General features: G+C 36.7%; 1 protein-coding gene across 1 annotated transcript in view; it reads right to left on the bottom strand.

Moving 5' to 3' along the window:
• Positions 1-1193: 1193 nt before the first annotated feature.
• The window catches only part of LOC145780679 (uncharacterized), a 104452-nt gene continuing 86179 nt past the window's right edge, over positions 1194-19466 (bottom strand). Inside the window, exons 32-40 of the mRNA XM_082592299.1 lie at positions 17759-17929; positions 15515-15706; positions 13069-13239; positions 10825-11016; positions 8379-8549; positions 6135-6326; positions 3689-3859; positions 1442-1633; positions 1194-1222 (exon numbers count right to left, since the gene is read on the bottom strand). Of these exons, the coding sequence (XP_082448425.1) occupies positions 1194-1222; positions 1442-1633; positions 3689-3859; positions 6135-6326; positions 8379-8549; positions 10825-11016; positions 13069-13239; positions 15515-15706; positions 17759-17929 (1481 nt within the window). The remainder of the gene's footprint in view (positions 1223-1441; positions 1634-3688; positions 3860-6134; positions 6327-8378; positions 8550-10824; positions 11017-13068; positions 13240-15514; positions 15707-17758; positions 17930-19466) is intronic.

Raw genomic sequence — 19466 nt, 5'->3', positions numbered from 1 at the left:
AATGAAGACAGCATTCCTTGTTTTTTTTTTTATCAGGCATAAACCCATATTGGCATTTAGCTAGATAGATCAGAACTGACGATAGATCAGAACTGACGATGCACTGAATAAGTGCGAAATATATTTTCTGTAACATCTACTGACAACTGATCCCTGTTACCTTAGCAATTGAGGTTTTAGCTTTCTAGATATGGAACAGGGATCGTTTCAGAATAAGACTAGGTCAGAAAGCGAGGCAGACTCCGACGAAGCTCAGCATCAGCCAAGAGCAGTTAGCTACATATTGGCATTTGTTTATTTGTGGGTATAATTTGCTTCTAATTCTGTTCATGGTGACTCTCAGCAGTAGTATGAGACATTAGGCTAATTGTACGATATCTTGATCAAGTTTGACACACACAAAGCTTCGAAAACTATACTAAAATAAGCTTTCTATATATAAGGAGGTTAACGGTTTGTGAGATATAGCCTACTACATGATTTTCCATTCAGGCACGTTTTAAACCTTTCAAGGGTTTGCCACCTTTTCCAGTTTATTAACGTGCTGGTAGGTCTATAATCGATTTTTGTAGTAAGTATCTTTTTCGTCCCGCACTCGTTAATGACGAAAAATAAAATGACTCATTGATTGAGTTTAACAACCTTGCTAGGTTAGCCCTGCTGCCAGACATGACAGATCAATCATGTCATTAAACAATGCTTTAACAATTGTTTAACTGTGACGAAACAATAAACCAAATCAACATTCAACAATGCTTAGTTGTGACATAACAATAAACCATAGACCCTACATAACAAAATTTCAATCCGATAGAATCATTGTGTGTGCATAAGAGAAAATAGTAATGAATGAAATAACGCTTTTGTTTCCGCCAGTATCAGGAGGGCGGAATTAAATAATCCAACGGGCCGGATTTGGCCGCGGGCTGTAGTTTGCCCATATCTGTTATGGCGCATCATCAGTTTACTTTTTTAACAATACAGCTGTAAGAAAATGTAGTCTACTTAGCTTAGTTTAATGATTTTTCATTCAATAAACTATCCAGCCACGACAGTAAATAATGTGCTGTTTTTCACAAGCCTTAATTTTTAAAAAAATGCAACGTAGGCTCCAATTTAAATTCAAGTTTATCTAATTTGAACGCCTTAATAAGGATCATTGAATAAAATTTTGGAATGCCAGAATAACATTATCAGAAACTCAAAATTTCATTTGTTTTTTCTGAAACAGCAAGACAAAGCTGAAGTAAACATTTTTATGGTAAAAATTATTTTTCATCACTTTTGCTATCGACAAGTGTTTGGCAAGCTTAAAGCAAGGCAATTGCATCAGGCAAAGTTTTTAAAACACTTTTTTCTCTGCTGCATGCATTAAACTGTTGTTAGCTTCCTCTAACGATTGCACTTAGCCAACTTAAAAAACGTAAGGTTAAACACTTACTGCACTCAGGTAAATTAGTATTCGCCATAGATATTGACCAAGTCCCATCGTTCTGACACCTTGTTGGGGTACTGGGTACTGTTTCTCCGGCATTGCATACGTATGATACTTCTTCATTTATCATATAAACACGATTGGTGTCACGTGGGGGTACTTGACTAGAGAAATCCAACACATCGGGCGGGCCACAACCTTAAAAGTACATAAAAACGCTTCAACATAGAATAAAAATATATTTTTGATTTGAAGCACAAGTTAATTTTAAGATGCAGTTATTTCTTGAAGAGGTGAGGCTACATTTCACAAGCAACATCCCTGTATACTACTCAAAAAGTTTTAAAAACTTAAAAATAAACATTATAACAATGGGTAAGTATAGCAAAACAAAGCCGTCATTTTGAAATCCGGTCTCACAGGTAACAACGGCGTAATATATAATATGTAATTAACCTGACGTTGAATTTAAACTATCATTTTCATTTTTGTTATGTTCATACAACAACAACGTGTGGTATTTCTCGTGGAGCACAGTATTTATCATTAATATCTATGCTCTTAAATGTTTCTTTTAAAGATCACCTACTAAATTACTTAAGACTACCTAAGATTCTAAATGTCATATAAGACTAATACATTGATCCATCATCCAATAAACGCATCTGTAGTAAAACATGGCTATATTCACGTTTCTAATTTGGCCTATTTACAAACTCATACAATATGCAAAATACGAAAAAACCGCATAACATACAAAAGTGAAGATTTTTGCGCAATTCTTCCAGAGAGTCTTGGTTTATCTGAATTTGGCAAACATTTTTGAAAAAATAATTTACTGAAAGTAGCCGACAGTTCCTGCTTAATATGGTTGTTATCAGTGCCGGTCTTTGGGGTGTGCAAGCCGTGCGATCGCACAGGGCCGCAAATTAGGGGGCCCGCAATTTACTCAGAAAATGCAGTAATTTTTGCCATTTCCAATGGAAAAAATTCAATTCGATTCACAAGCAAGTACCGGTATCCTTGAAGTCAGTTGAGGCTTTAGGAATTAGCAACAAGAACACATGGAGACTCAGCTTTATTTCCGAAAAATGCCAGAGAAAACATAATCTTATCCTTTTGCTATGCCACCGGACAGCACCATTTTACAGTTAATATTCATACCCAAATTTCTGTTGAACATGCGCTCAGAATGCACCAAATTCAAAGTATTTTTTCAAAATTTTTTGGGGGAGGCCTCCCAGACCCACTCCACTTGGTGTCGCCTTTTCGCCCACCGGCCGTCAAACCCCCCTCCCCTTTCAAAATACTTTGCTACGCTACTGAATTGGATCATTGTCATTGGGGCACGCAAAGCACATTCCGCACAGGGCCCGAAATACCCTAAGACCGGCACTGGTTGTTATCATCGTGTGAGAATAATAATAGTCACAAAGCTAGAGAACCGAACTTTTAACTGACCAGTTGAGTATTATATACCATACACCTCTCAAGAATCTTCTTAATCATTAGCGTACACAGAAAATGTTTATTGGGGAGTTGAAATAATGCATGAAGTTACGCATAAAAGAACTATGATAATCAACTTTTACTCCACGACAGAAACAAATCTTGGCTTATATAAGGTTACAAAATGTAGGTTTGTAATTATGCTTATCATCAGAGGAGCAAGATTGTTCATTAAATCTATTCGACGTTACGCTTTTTGGTTGAGGACCAGACAATTTTTCCACCCCTTCCACGTTGGGTGTGTATTTATTATGATTGTATGGATGGTTTCTGACTATGTGCATGTATATTACACCAGGCTGTCTCGTAAACGACAGTCTTGCAACGGATTACTGTTTCTGCTGCGCAAAGCCGCAAATAATTTAAGAGAGTATAGAACTGTTGAAATATTTAGTTGAATGCTTGCTCTTCTGCTGTGCGGTCGGAAACATTTAGAGCTGTCCCGATTCTGAATCAGTTGAAGATGTAATGATGCTTGAATGCTTACTGGATCGTTGAGGTTGTTGCAGTGTTTCCAGAAAATTTTTGTGTTAATAGCAACATTTCTGGGAGCATGTATTGTCACAGTAAAAGGAGTAAATAATCGTCACTATTATCACGGCATGGCATACATGTCTGCGTTACTATTGTCGTGTGTCGGCGGTCACTCATCTTCAGTGCTATAGATGCTAATATGGTGAAAACGAAGAACTAACCACTCACTACAATAGACTGCAATACATAAAAAAAAAAGAACAAACTTACCACACATTTGAGGCGGGTCGTTATTTAATCCATCATTGTCACAAGTTGCCATGCCGACAGAATCAGTATTGCAAAAGTACTCAACCGGTGTACCGATCGTATAGCCGACCATACCCATAGCCACAGCTGGGGAGGTTGTGCAATCGAGAGTCGCGCACAAGTCGGTGCATCCTGTCAAAACAACAATATGAAAACTTCATCTCGCGTACCTACTGTACTGTAAAAACATTAAATACAGTTAATTCTAAACTGTTTAGCAAGGTTTTAGTTACGAATTAAAACCCAACCGATGAGCAATCATTTCGGGAGCCTATATGGAACATGTGAGCATATTTTGCAATTTTAAGTCTGCGGTAAATTACCAACAATTATTGTCGCTTCTACATTTTTCTAGACCCTTACTACGTTTAGCATATATGCAGTTTTGTTTTTTGGTAATAGTCAGAAATAAACTGAACTGAATCTTCTTTTGGCATCGACGACCTCGGATGAATAATTAAACCAGGTGTTCCTATGATATGTTATATAAATGATTGTTTTTGCCTTGTCGTTAAATTGTTTCAGATGAGTTTGTCTTTGTTCGCCGGGTGCCCGCTTTCCAAAAAAAATTACCAGTATAGAGAGATGGTCTAGCTTGGCTTTCTTATCACATGGCTAAGAAATTTATATTATCAAAGAAATGGTTCACTATATAACTGATAAATTACAAATACACTAGGAGTTTCGGCTTCTTTTTTCGTTGTTATGACCATTGTTTTAGTTTTTTTTCATTTAGTTCCATGCAAGCCATGGTTCCATGTCAAATATTTTGCTCTTCGTACACACAATATCCAATATGTTCTACAGTTTTACTTCTGAGTCAGCTATCAAAACGGTGTCGTCAGCATATCGCATGTGGTTAATGTTGTTTCCTCCGATGCTAATACCTCTTTTATTATCAATATGTATTAAAATATTTCCCTGCATATTGAGAAAAGGGCAGATGATAGCGCACAGCCTTGTCTTACTCCTTTTTGAATGGGTGCGTTGTCACTGCAATCTTTATTGATCCTGGTAGCAGCTAATTGTCTGTAATTTAAATTTAGGATAATTCTTAGGTCTTTGTCGTCAATTCCAATTCGGTCGAGCATGCCTAACATTTCATTGTGTTGGACTTTATCAAAAGCTTTTTCATATTCGATGAAGCACAAGCACAGATCTTTTTGCATTTCGATTGATCTTTGAGCAAAGTTTTTCACAATGAAGACAGCATTCCTTGTTTTTTTTTTTATCAGGCATAAACCCATATTGGCATTTGTTTATTTGTGGGTATAATTTGCTTCTAATTCTGTTCATGGTGACTCTCAGCAATAGTATGAGACATTAGGCTAATTGTACGATATCTTGATCAAGTTTGACACACACAAAGCTTCGAAAACTATACTAAAATAAGCTTTCTATATATAAGGAGGTTAACGGTTTGTGAGATATAGCCTACTACATGATTTTCCATTCAGGCACGTTTTAAACCTTTCAAGGGTTTGCCACCTTTTCCAGTTTATTAACGTGCTGGTAGGTCTATAATCGATTTTTGTAGTAAGTATCTTTTTCGTCCAGCACTCGTTAATGACGAAAAATAAAATGACTCATTGATTGAGTTTAACAACCTTGCTAGGTTAGCCCTGCTGCCAGACATGACAGATCAATCATGTCATTAAACAATGCTTTAACAATTGTTTAACTGTGACGAAACAATAAACCAAATCAACATTCAACAATGCTTAGTTGTGACATAACAATAAACCATAGACCCTACATAACAAAATTTCAATCCGATAGAATCATTGTGTGTGCATAAGAGAAAATAGTAATGAATGAAATAACGCTTTTGTTTCCGTCAGTATCAGGAGGGCGGAATTAAATAATCCAACGGGCCGGATTTGGCCGCGGGCCGTAGTTTGCCCATATCTGTTATGGCGCATCATCAGTTTACTTTTTTAACAATACAGCTGTAAGAAAATGTAGTCTACTTAGCTTAGTTTAATGATTTTTCATTCAATAAACTATCCAGCCACGACAGTAAATAATGTGCTGTTTTTCACAAGCCTTAATTTAAAAAAAAAATGCAACGTAGGCTCCAATTTAAATTCAAGTTTATCTAATTTGAACGCCTTAATAAGGATCATTGAATAAAATTTTGGAATGCCAGAATAACATTATCAGAAACTCAAAATTTCATTTGTTTTTTCTGAAACAGCAAGACAAAGCGGAAGTAAACATTTTTATGGTAAAAATTATTTTTCATCACTTTTGCTATCGACAAGTGTTTGGCAAGCTTAAAGCAAGGCAATTGCATCAGGCAAAGTTTTTAAAACACTTTTTTCTCTGCTGCATGCATTAAACTGTTGTTAGCTTCCTCTAACGATTGCACTTAGCCAACTTAAAAAACGTAAGGTTAAACACTTACTGCACTCAGGTAAATTAGTATTCGCCATAGATATTGACCAAGTCCCATCGTTCTGACACCTTGTTGGGGTACTGGGTACTGTTTCTCCGGCATTGCATACGTATGATACTTCTTCATTTATCATATAAACACGATTGGTGTCACGTGGGGGTACTTGACTAGAGAAATCCAACACATCGGGCGGGCCACAACCTTAAAAGTACATAAAAACGCTTCAACATAGAATAAAAATATATTTTTGATTTGAAGCACAAGTTAATTTTAAGATGCAGTTATTTCTTGAAGAGGTGAGGCTACATTTCACAAGCAACATCCCTGTATACTACTCAAAAAGTTTTAAAAACTTAAAAATAAACATTATAACAATGGGTAAGTATAGCAAAACAAAGCCGTCATTTTGAAATCCGGTCTCACAGGTAACAACGGCGTAATATATAATATGTAATTAACCTGACGTTGAATTTAAACTATCATTTTCATTTTTGTTATGTTCATACAACAACAACGTGTGGTATTTCTCGTGGAGCACAGTATTTATCATTAATATCTATGCTCTTAAATGTTTCTTTTAAAGATCACCTACTAAATTACTTAAGACTACCTAAGATTCTAAATGTCATATAAGACTAATACATTGATCCATCATCCAATAAACGCATCTGTAGTAAAACATGGCTATATTCACGTTTCTAATTTGGCCTATTTACAAACTCATACAATATGCAAAATACGAAAAAACCGCATAACATACAAAAGTGAAGATTTTTGCGCAATTCTTCCAGAGAGTCTTGGTTTATCTGAATTTGGCAAACATTTTTGAAAAAATAATTTACTGAAAGTAGCCGACAGTTCCTGCTTAATATGGTTGTTATCAGTGCCGGTCTTTGGGGTGTGCAAGCCGTGCGATCGCACAGGGCCGCAAATTAGGGGGCCCGCAATTTACTCAGAAAATGCAGTAATTTTTGCCATTTCCAATGGAAAAAATTCAATTCGATTCACAAGCAAGTACCGGTATCCTTGAAGTCAGTTGAGGCTTTAGGAATTAGCAACAAGAACACATGGAGACTCAGCTTTATTTCCGAAAAATGCCAGAGAAAACATAATCTTATCCTTTTGCTATGCCACCGGACAGCACCATTTTACAGTTAATATTCATACCCAAATTTCTGTTGAACATGCGCTCAGAATGCACCAAATTCAAAGTATTTTTTCAAAATTTTTTGGGGGAGGCCTCCCAGACCCACTCCACTTGGTGTCGCCTTTTCGCCCACCGGCCGTCAAACCCCCCTCCCCTTTCAAAATACTTTGCTACGCTACTGAATTGGATCATTGTCATTGGGGCACGCAAAGCACATTCCGCACAGGGCCCGAAATACCCTAAGACCGGCACTGGTTGTTATCATCGTGTGAGAATAATAATAGTCACAAAGCTAGAGAACCGAACTTTTAACTGACCAGTTGAGAATTATATACCATACACCTCTCAAGAATCTTCTTAATCATTAGCGTACACAGAAAATGTTTATTGGGGAGTTGAAATAATGCATGAAGTTACGCATAAAAGAACTATGATAATCAACTTTTACTCCACGACAGAAACAAATCTTGGCTTATATAAGGTTACAAAATGTAGGTTTGTAATTATGCTTATCATCAGAGGAGCAAGATTGTTCATTAAATCTATTCGACGTTACGCTTTTTGGTTGAGGACCAGACAATTTTTCCACCCCTTCCACGTTGGGTGTGTATTTATTATGATTGTATGGATGGTTTCTGACTATGTGCATGTATATTACACCAGGCTGTCTCGTAAACGACAGTCTTGCAACGGATTACTGTTTCTGCTGCGCAAAGCCGCAAATAATTTAAGAGAGTATAGAACTGTTGAAATATTTAGTTGAATGCTTGCTCTTCTGCTGTGCGGTCGGAAACATTTAGAGCTGTCCCGATTCTGAATCAGTTGAAGATGTAATGATGCTTGAATGCTTACTGGATCGTTGAGGTTGTTGCAGTGTTTCCAGAAAATTTTTGTGTTGATAGCAACATTTCTGGGAGCATGTATTGTCACAGTAAAAGGAGTAAATAATCGTCACTATTATCACGGCATGGCATACATGTCTGCGTTACTATTGTCGTGTGTCGGCGGTCACTCATCTTCAGTGCTATAGATGCTAATATGGTGAAAACGAAGAACTAACCACTCACTACAATAGACTGCAATACATAAAAAAAGAACAAACTTACCACACATTTGAGGCGGGTCGTTATTTAATCCATCATTGTCACAAGTTGCCATGCCGACAGAATCAGTATTGCAAAAGTACTCAACCGTTGTACCGATCGTATAGCCGACCATACCCATAGCCACAGCTGGGGAGGTTGTGCAATCGAGAGTCGCGCACAAGTCGGTGCATCCTGTCAAAACAACAATATGAAAACTTCATCTGGCGTACCTACTGTACTGTAAAAACATTAAATACAGTTAATTCTAAACTGTTTAGCAAGGTTTTAGTTACGAATTAAAACCCAACCGATGAGCAATCATTTCGGGAGCCTATATGGAACATGTGAGCATATTTTGCAATTTTAAGTCTGCGGTAAATTACCAACAATTATTGTCGCTTCTACATTTTTCTAGACCCTTACTACGTTTAGCATATATGCAGTTTTGTTTTTTGGTAATAGTCAGAAATAAACTGAACTGAATCTTCTTTTGGCATCGACGACCTCGGATGAATAATTAAACCAGGTGTTCCTATGATATGTTATATAAATGATTGTTTTTGCCTTGTCGTTAAATTGTTTCAGATGAGTTTGTCTTTGTTCGCCGGGTGCCCGCTTTCCAAAAAAAATTACCAGTATAGAGAGATGGTCTAGCTTGGCTTTCTTATCACATGGCTAAGAAATTTATATTATCAAAGAAATGGTTCACTATATAACTGATAAATTACAAATACACTAGGAGTTTCGGCTTCTTTTTTCGTTGTTATGACCATTGTTTTAGTTTTTTTTCATTTAGTTCCATGCAAGCCATGGTTCCATGTCAAATATTTTGCTCTTCGTACACACAATATCCAATATGTTCTACAGTTTTACTTCTGAGTCAGCTATCAAAACGGTGTCGTCAGCATATCGCATGTGGTTAATGTTGTTTCCTCCGATGCTAATACCTCTTTTATTATCAATATGTATTAAAATATTTCCCTGCATATTGAGAAAAGGGCAGATGATAGCGCACAGCCTTGTCTTACTCCTTTTTGAATGGGTGCGTTGTCACTGCAATCTTTATTGATCCTGGTAGCAGCTAATTGTCTGTAATTTAAATTTAGGATAATTCTTAGGTCTTTGTCGTCAATTCCAATTCGGTCGAGCATGCCTAACATTTCATTGTGTTGGACTTTATCAAAAGCTTTTTCATATTCGATGAAGCACAAGCACAGATCTTTTTGCATTTCGATTGATCTTTGAGCAAAGTTTTTCACAATGAAGACAGCATTCCTTGTTTTTTTTTTTATCAGGCATAAACCCATATTGGCATTTGTTTATTTGTGGGTATAATTTGCTTCTAATTCTGTTCATGGTGACTCTCAGCAATAGTATGAGACATTAGGCTAATTGTACGATATCTTGATCAAGTTTGACACACACAAAGCTTCGAAAACTATACTAAAATAAGCTTTCTATATATAAGGAGGTTAACGGTTTGTGAGATATAGCCTACTACATGATTTTCCATTCAGGCACGTTTTAAACCTTTCAAGGGTTTGCCACCTTTTCCAGTTTATTAACGTGCTGGTAGGTCTATAATCGATTTTTGTAGTAAGTATCTTTTTCGTCCAGCACTCGTTAATGACGAAAAATAAAATGACTCATTGATTGAGTTTAACAACCTTGCTAGGTTAGCCCTGCTGCCAGACATGACAGATCAATCATGTCATTAAACAATGCTTTAACAATTGTTTAACTGTGACGAAACAATAAACCAAATCAACATTCAACAATGCTTAGTTGTGACATAACAATAAACCATAGACCCTACATAACAAAATTTCAATCCGATAGAATCATTGTGTGTGCATAAGAGAAAATAGTAATGAATGAAATAACGCTTTTGTTTCCGTCAGTATCAGGAGGGCGGAATTAAATAATCCAACGGGCCGGATTTGGCCGCGGGCCGTAGTTTGCCCATATCTGTTATGGCGCATCATCAGTTTACTTTTTTAACAATACAGCTGTAAGAAAATGTAGTCTACTTAGCTTACTTTAATGATTTTTCATTCAATAAACTATCCAGCCACGACAGTAAATAATGTGCTGTTTTTCACAAGCCTTAATTTTAAAAAAAAATGCAACGTAGGCTCCAATTTAAATTCAAGTTTATCTAATTTGAACGCCTTAATAAGGATCATTGAATAAAATTTTGGAATGCCAGAATAACATTATCAGAAACTCAAAATTTCATTTGTTTTTTCTGAAACAGCAAGACAAAGCGGAAGTAAACATTTTTATGGTAAAAATTATTTTTCATCACTTTTGCTATCGACAAGTGTTTGGCAAGCTTAAAGCAAGGCAATTGCATCAGGCAAAGTTTTTAAAACACTTTTTTCTCTGCTGCATGCATTAAACTGTTGTTAGCTTCCTCTAACGATTGCACTTAGCCAACTTAAAAAACGTAAGGTTAAACACTTACTGCACTCAGGTAAATTAGTATTCGCCATAGATATTGACCAAGTCCCATCGTTCTGACACCTTGTTGGGGTACTGGGTACTGTTTCTCCGGCATTGCATACGTATGATACTTCTTCATTTATCATATAAACACGATTGGTGTCACGTGGGGGTACTTGACTAGAGAAATCCAACACATCGGGCGGGCCACAACCTTAAAAGTACATAAAAACGCTTCAACATAGAATAAAAATATATTTTTGATTTGAAGCACAAGTTAATTTTAAGATGCAGTTATTTCTTGAAGAGGTGAGGCTACATTTCACAAGCAACATCCCTGTATACTACTCAAAAAGTTTTAAAAACTTAAAAATAAACATTATAACAATGGGTAAGTATAGCAAAACAAAGCCGTCATTTTGAAATCCGGTCTCACAGGTAACAACGGCGTAATATATAATATGTAATTAACCTGACGTTGAATTTAAACTATCATTTTCATTTTTGTTATGTTCATACAACAACAACGTGTGGTATTTCTCGTGGAGCACAGTATTTATCATTAATATCTATGCTCTTAAATGTTTCTTTTAAAGATCACCTACTAAATTACTTAAGACTACCTAAGATTCTAAATGTCATATAAGACTAATACATTGATCCATCATCCAATAAACGCATCTGTAGTAAAACATGGCTATATTCACGTTTCTAATTTGGCCTATTTACAAACTCATACAATATGCAAAATACGAAAAAACCGCATAACATACAAAAGTGAAGATTTTTGCGCAATTCTTCCAGAGAGTCTTGGTTTATCTGAATTTGGCAAACATTTTTGAAAAAATAATTTACTGAAAGTAGCCGACAGTTCCTGCTTAATATGGTTGTTATCAGTGCCGGTCTTTGGGGTGTGCAAGCCGTGCGATCGCACAGGGCCGCAAATTAGGGGGCCCGCAATTTACTCAGAAAATGCAGTAATTTTTGCCATTTCCAATGGAAAAAATTCAATTCGATTCACAAGCAAGTACCGGTATCCTTGAAGTCAGTTGAGGCTTTAGGAATTAGCAACAAGAACACATGGAGACTCAGCTTTATTTCCGAAAAATGCCAGAGAAAACATAATCTTATCCTTTTGCTATGCCACCGGACAGCACCATTTTACAGTTAATATTCATACCCAAATTTCTGTTGAACATGCGCTCAGAATGCACCAAATTCAAAGTATTTTTTCAAAATTTTTTGGGGGAGGCCTCCCAGACCCACTCCACTTGGTGTCGCCTTTTCGCCCACCGGCCGTCAAACCCCCCTCCCCTTTCAAAATACTTTGCTACGCTACTGAATTGGATCATTGTCATTGGGGCACGCAAAGCACATTCCGCACAGGGCCCGAAATACCCTAAGACCGGCACTGGTTGTTATCATCGTGTGAGAATAATAATAGTCACAAAGCTAGAGAACCGAACTTTTAACTGACCAGTTGAGAATTATATACCATACACCTCTCAAGAATCTTCTTAATCATTAGCGTACACAGAAAATGTTTATTGGGGAGTTGAAATAATGCATGAAGTTACGCATAAAAGAACTATGATAATCAACTTTTACTCCACGACAGAAACAAATCTTGGCTTATATAAGGTTACAAAATGTAGGTTTGTAATTATGCTTATCATCAGAGGAGCAAGATTGTTCATTAAATCTATTCGACGTTACGCTTTTTGGTTGAGGACCAGACAATTTTTCCACCCCTTCCACGTTGGGTGTGTATTTATTATGATTGTATGGATGGTTTCTGACTATGTGCATGTATATTACACCAGGCTGTCTCGTAAACGACAGTCTTGCAACGGATTACTGTTTCTGCTGCGCAAAGCCGCAAATAATTTAAGAGAGTATAGAACTGTTGAAATATTTAGTTGAATGCTTGCTCTTCTGCTGTGCGGTCGGAAACATTTAGAGCTGTCCCGATTCTGAATCAGTTGAAGATGTAATGATGCTTGAATGCTTACTGGATCGTTGAGGTTGTTGCAGTGTTTCCAGAAAATTTTTGTGTTGATAGCAACATTTCTGGGAGCATGTATTGTCACAGTAAAAGGAGTAAATAATCGTCACTATTATCACGGCATGGCATACATGTCTGCGTTACTATTGTCGTGTGTCGGCGGTCACTCATCTTCAGTGCTATAGATGCTAATATGGTGAAAACGAAGAACTAACCACTCACTACAATAGACTGCAATACATAAAAAAAGAACAAACTTACCACACATTTGAGGCGGGTCGTTATTTAATCCATCATTGTCACAAGTTGCCATGCCGACAGAATCAGTATTGCAAAAGTACTCAACCGTTGTACCGATCGTATAGCCGACCATACCCATAGCCACAGCTGGGGAGGTTGTGCAATCGAGAGTCGCGCACAAGTCGGTGCATCCTGTCAAAACAACAATATGAAAACTTCATCTGGCGTACCTACTGTACTGTAAAAACATTAAATACAGTTAATTCTAAACTGTTTAGCAAGGTTTTAGTTACGAATTAAAACCCAACCGATGAGCAATCATTTCGGGAGCCTATATGGAACATGTGAGCATATTTTGCAATTTTAAGTCTGCGGTAAATTACCAACAATTATTGTCGCTTCTACATTTTTCTAGACCCTTACTACGTTTAGCATATATGCAGTTTTGTTTTTTGGTAATAGTCAGAAATAAACTGAACTGAATCTTCTTTTGGCATCGACGACCTCGGATGAATAATTAAACCAGGTGTTCCTATGATATGTTATATAAATGATTGTTTTTGCCTTGTCGTTAAATTGTTTCAGATGAGTTTGTCTTTGTTCGCCGGGTGCCCGCTTTCCAAAAAAAATTACCAGTATAGAGAGATGGTCTAGCTTGGCTTTCTTATCACATGGCTAAGAAATTTATATTATCAAAGAAATGGTTCACTATATAACTGATAAATTACAAATACACTAGGAGTTTCGGCTTCTTTTTTCGTTGTTATGACCATTGTTTTAGTTTTTTTTCATTTAGTTCCATGCAAGCCATGGTTCCATGTCAAATATTTTGCTCTTCGTACACACAATATCCAATATGTTCTACAGTTTTACTTCTGAGTCAGCTATCAAAACGGTGTCGTCAGCATATCGCATGTGGTTAATGTTGTTTCCTCCGATGCTAATACCTCTTTTATTATCAATATGTATTAAAATATTTCCCTGCATATTGAGAAAAGGGCAGATGATAGCGCACAGCCTTGTCTTACTCCTTTTTGAATGGGTGCGTTGTCACTGCAATCTTTATTGATCCTGGTAGCAGCTAATTGTCTGTAATTTAAATTTAGGATAATTCTTAGGTCTTTGTCGTCAATTCCAATTCGGTCGAGCATGCCTAACATTTCATTGTGTTGGACTTTATCAAAAGCTTTTTCATATTCGATGAAGCACAAGCACAGATCTTTTTGCATTTCGATTGATCTTTGAGCAAAGTTTTTCACAATGAAGACAGCATTCCTTGTTTTTTTTTTTATCAGGCATAAACCCATATTGGCATTTGTTTATTTGTGGGTATAATTTGCTTCTAATTCTGTTCATGGTGACTCTCAGCAATAGTATGAGACATTAGGCTAATTGTACGATATCTTGATCAAGTTTGACACACACAAAGCTTCGAAAACTATACTAAAATAAGCTTTCTATATATAAGGAGGTTAACGGTTTGTGAGATATAGCCTACTACATGATTTTCCATTCAGGCACGTTTTAAACCTTTCAAGGGTTTGCCACCTTTTCCAGTTTATTAACGTGCTGGTAGGTCTATAATCGATTTTTGTAGTAAGTATCTTTTTCGTCCAGCACTCGTTAATGACGAAAAATAAAATGACTCATTGATTGAGTTTAACAACCTTGCTAGGTTAGCCCTGCTGCCAGACATGACAGATCAATCATGTCATTAAACAATGCTTTAACAATTGTTTAACTGTGACGAAACAATAAACCAAATCAACATTCAACAATGCTTAGTTGTGACATAACAATAAACCATAGACCCTACATAACAAAATTTCAATCCGATAGAATCATTGTGTGTGCATAAGAGAAAATAGTAATGAATGAAATAACGCTTTTGTTTCCGTCAGTATCAGGAGGGCGGAATTAAATAATCCAACGGGCCGGATTTGGCCGCGGGCCGTAGTTTGCCCATATCTGTTATGGCGCATCATCAGTTTACTTTTTTAACAATACAGCTGTAAGAAAATGTAGTCTACTTAGCTTACTTTAATGATTTTTCATTCAATAAACTATCCAGCCACGACAGTAAATAATGTGCTGTTTTTCACAAGCCTTAATTTTAAAAAAAAATGCAACGTAGGCTCCAATTTAAATTCAAGTTTATCTAATTTGAACGCCTTAATAAGGATCATTGAATAAAATTTTGGAATGCCAGAATAACATTATCAGAAACTCAAAATTTCATTTGTTTTTTCTGAAACAGCAAGACAAAGCGGAAGTAAACATTTTTATGGTAAAAATTATTTTTCATCACTTTTGCTATCGACAAGTGTTTGGCAAGCTTAAAGCAAGGCAATTGCATCAGGCAAAGTTTTTAAAACACTTTTTTCTCTGCTGCATGCATTAAACTGTTGTTAGCTTCCTCTAACGATTGCACTTAGCCAACTTAAAAAACGTAAGGTTAAACACTTACTGCACTCAGGTAAATTAGTATTCGCCATAGATATTGACCAAGTCCCATCGTTCTGACACCTTGTTGGGGTACTGGGTACTGTTTCTCCGGCATTGCATACGTATGATACTTCTTCATTTATCATATAAACACGATTGGTGTCACGTGGGGGTACTTGACTAGAGAAATCCAACACATCGGGCGGGCCACAACCTTAAAAGTACATAAAAACGCTTCAACATAGAATAAAAATATATTTTTGATTTGAAGCACAAGTTAATTTTAAGATGCAGTTATTTCTTGAAGAGGTGAGGCTACATTTCACAAGCAACATCCCTGTATACTACTCAAAAAGTTTTAAAAACTTAAAAATAAACATTATAACAATGGGTAAGTATAGCAAAACAAAGCCGTCATTTTGAAATCCGGTCTCACAGGTAACAACGGCGTAATATATAATATGTAATTAACCTGACGTTGAATTTAAACTATCATTTTCATTTTTGTTATGTTCATACAACAACAACGTGTGGTATTTCTCGTGGAGCACAGTATTTATCATTAATATCTATGCTCTTAAATGTTTCTTTTAAAGATCACCTACTAAATTACTTAAGACTACCTAAGATTCTAAATGTCATATAAGACTAATACATTGATCCATCATCCAATAAACGCATCTGTAGTAAAACATGGCTATATTCACGTTTCTAATTTGGCCTATTTACAAACTCATACAATATGCAAAATACGAAAAAACCGCATAACATACAAAAGTGAAGATTTTTGCGCAATTCTTCCAGAGAGTCTTGGTTTATCTGAATTTGGCAAACATTTTTGAAAAAATAATTTACTGAAAGTAGCCGACAGTTCCTGCTTAATATGGTTGTTATCAGTGCCGGTCTTTGGGGTGTGCAAGCCGTGCGATCGCACAGGGCCGCAAATTAGGGGGCCCGCAATTTACTCAGAAAATGCAGTAATTTTTGCCATTTCCAATGGAAAAAATTCAATTCGATTCACAAGCAAGTACCGGTATCCTTGAAGTCAGTTGAGGCTTTAGGAATTAGCAACAAGAACACATGGAGACTCAGCTTTATTTCCGAAAAATGCCAGAGAAAACATAATCTTATCCTTTTGCTATGCCATCGGACAGCACCATTTTACAGTTAATATTCATACCCAAATTTCTGTTGAACATGCGCTCAGAATGCACCAAATTCAAAGTATTTTTTCAAAATTTTTTGGGGGAGGCCTCCCAGACCCACTCCACTTGGTGTCGCCTTTTCGCCCACCGGCCGTCAAACCCCCCTCCCCTTTCAAAATACTTTGCTACGCTACTGAATTGGATCATTGTCATTGGGGCACGCAAAGCACATTCCGCACAGGGCCCGAAATACCCTAAGACCGGCACTGGTTGTTATCATCGTGTGAGAATAATAATAGTCACAAAGCTAGAGAACCGAACTTTTAACTGACCAGTTGAGAATTATATACCATACACCTCTCAAGAATCTTCTTAATCATTAGCGTACACAGAAAATGTTTATTGGGGAGTTGAAATAATGCATGAAGTTACGCATAAAAGAACTATGATAATCAACTTTTACTCCACGACAGAAACAAATCTTGGCTTATATAAGGTTACAAAATGTAGGTTTGTAATTATGCTTATCATCAGAGGAGCAAGATTGTTCATTAAATCTATTCGACGTTACGCTTTTTGGTTGAGGACCAGACAATTTTTCCACCCCTTCCACGTTGGGTGTGTATTTATTATGATTGTATGGATGGTTTCTGACTATGTGCATGTATATTACACCAGGCTGTCTCGTAAACGACAGTCTTGCAACGGATTACTGTTTCTGCTGCGCAAAGCCGCAAATAATTTAAGAGAGTATAGAACTGTTGAAATATTTAGTTGAATGCTTGCTCTTCTGCTGTGCGGTCGGAAACATTTAGAGCTGTCCCGATTCTGAATCAGTTGAAGATGTAATGATGCTTGAATGCTTACTGGATCGTTGAGGTTGTTGCAGTGTTTCCAGAAAATTTTTGTGTTGATAGCAACATTTCTGGGAGCATGTATTGTCACAGTAAAAGGAGTAAATAGTCGTCACTATTATCACGGCATGGCATACATGTCTGCGTTACTATTGTCGTGTGTCGGCGGTCACTCATCTTCAGTGCTATAGATGCTAATATGGTGAAAACGAAGAACTAACCACTCACTACAATAGACTGCAATACATAAAAAAAGAACAAACTTACCACACATTTGAGGCGGGTCGTTATTTAATCCATCATTGTCACAAGTTGCCATGCCGACAGAATCAGTATTGCAAAAGTACTCAACCGTTGTACCGATCGTATAGCCGACCATACCCATAGCCACAGCTGGGGAGGTTGTGCAATCGAGAGTCGCGCACAAGTCGGTGCATCCTGTCAAAACAACAATATGAAAACTTCATCTGGCGTACCTACTGTACTGTAAAAACATTAAATACAGTTAATTCTAAACTGTTTAGCAAGGTTTTAGTTACGAATTAAAACCCAACCGATGAGCAATCATTTCGGGAGCCTATATGGAACATGTGAGCATATTTTGCAATTTTAAGTCTGCGGTAAATTACCAACAATTATTGTCGCTTCTACATTTTTCTAGACCCTTACTACGTTTAGCATATATGCAGTTTTGTTTTTTGGTAATAGTCAGAAATAAACTGAACTGAATCTTCTTTTGGCATCGACGACCTCGGATGAATAATTAAACCAGGTGTTCCTATGATATGTTATATAAATGATTGTTTTTGCCTTGTCGTTAAATTGTTTCAGATGAGTTTGTCTTTGTTCGCCGGGTGCCCGCTTTCCAAAAAAAATTACCAGTATAGAGAGATGGTCTAGCTTGGCTTTCTTATCACATGGCTAAGAAATTTATATTATCAAAGAAATGGTTCACTATATAACTGATAAATTACAAATACACTAGGAGTTTCGGCTTCTTTTTTCGTTGTTATGACCATTGTTTTAGTTTTTTTTCATTTAGTTCCATGCAAGCCATGGTTCCATGTCAAATATTTTGCTCTTCGTACACACAATATCCAATATGTTCTACAGTTTTACTTCTGAGTCAGCTATCAAAACGGTGTCGTCAGCATATCGCATGTGGTTAATGTTGTTTCCTCCGATGCTAATACCTCTTTTATTATCAATATGTATTAAAATATTTCCCTGCATATTGAGAAAAGGGCAGATGATAGCGCACAGCCTTGTCTTACTCCTTTTTGAATGGGTGCGTTGTCACTGCAATCTTTATTGATCCTGGTAGCAGCTAATTGTCTGTAATTTAAATTTAGGATAATTCTTAGGTCTTTGTCGTCAATTCCAATTCGGTCGAGCATGCCTAACATTTCATTGTGTTGGACTTTATCAAAAGCTTTTTCATATTCGATGAAGCACAAGCACAGATCTTTTTGCATTTCGATTGATCTTTGAGCAAAGTTTTTCACAATGAAGACAGCATTCCTTGTTTTTTTTTTCATCAGGCATAAACCCATATTGGCATTTAGCTAGATAGATCAGAACTGACGATAGATCAGAACATAGATCAGAACTGACGATGCACTGAATAAGTGCGAAATATATTTTCTGTAACATCTACTGACAACTGATCCCTGTTACCTTAGCAATTGAGGTTTTAGCTTTCTAGATATGGAACAGGGATCGTTTCAGAATAAGACTAGGTCAGAAAGCGAGGCAGACTCCGACGAAGCTCAGCATCAGCCAAGAGCAGTTAGCTACATATTGGCATTTGTTTATTTGTGGGTATAATTTGCTTCTAATTCTGTTCATGGTGACTCTCAGCAGTAGTATGAGACATTAGGCTAATTGTACGATATCTTGATCAAGTTTGACACACACAAAGCTTCGAAAACTATACTAAAATAAGCTTTCTATATATAAGGAGGTTAACGGTTTG

Source organism: Aplidium turbinatum, chromosome 12 (assembly GCF_918807975.1).
Source record: "Aplidium turbinatum chromosome 12, kaAplTurb1.1, whole genome shotgun sequence".
NCBI lineage: Eukaryota > Metazoa > Chordata > Ascidiacea > Aplousobranchia > Polyclinidae > Aplidium > Aplidium turbinatum.
Note: the sequence above shows the minus strand (reverse complement) of the source record. Positions and strands in the feature narration are given on the sequence as shown.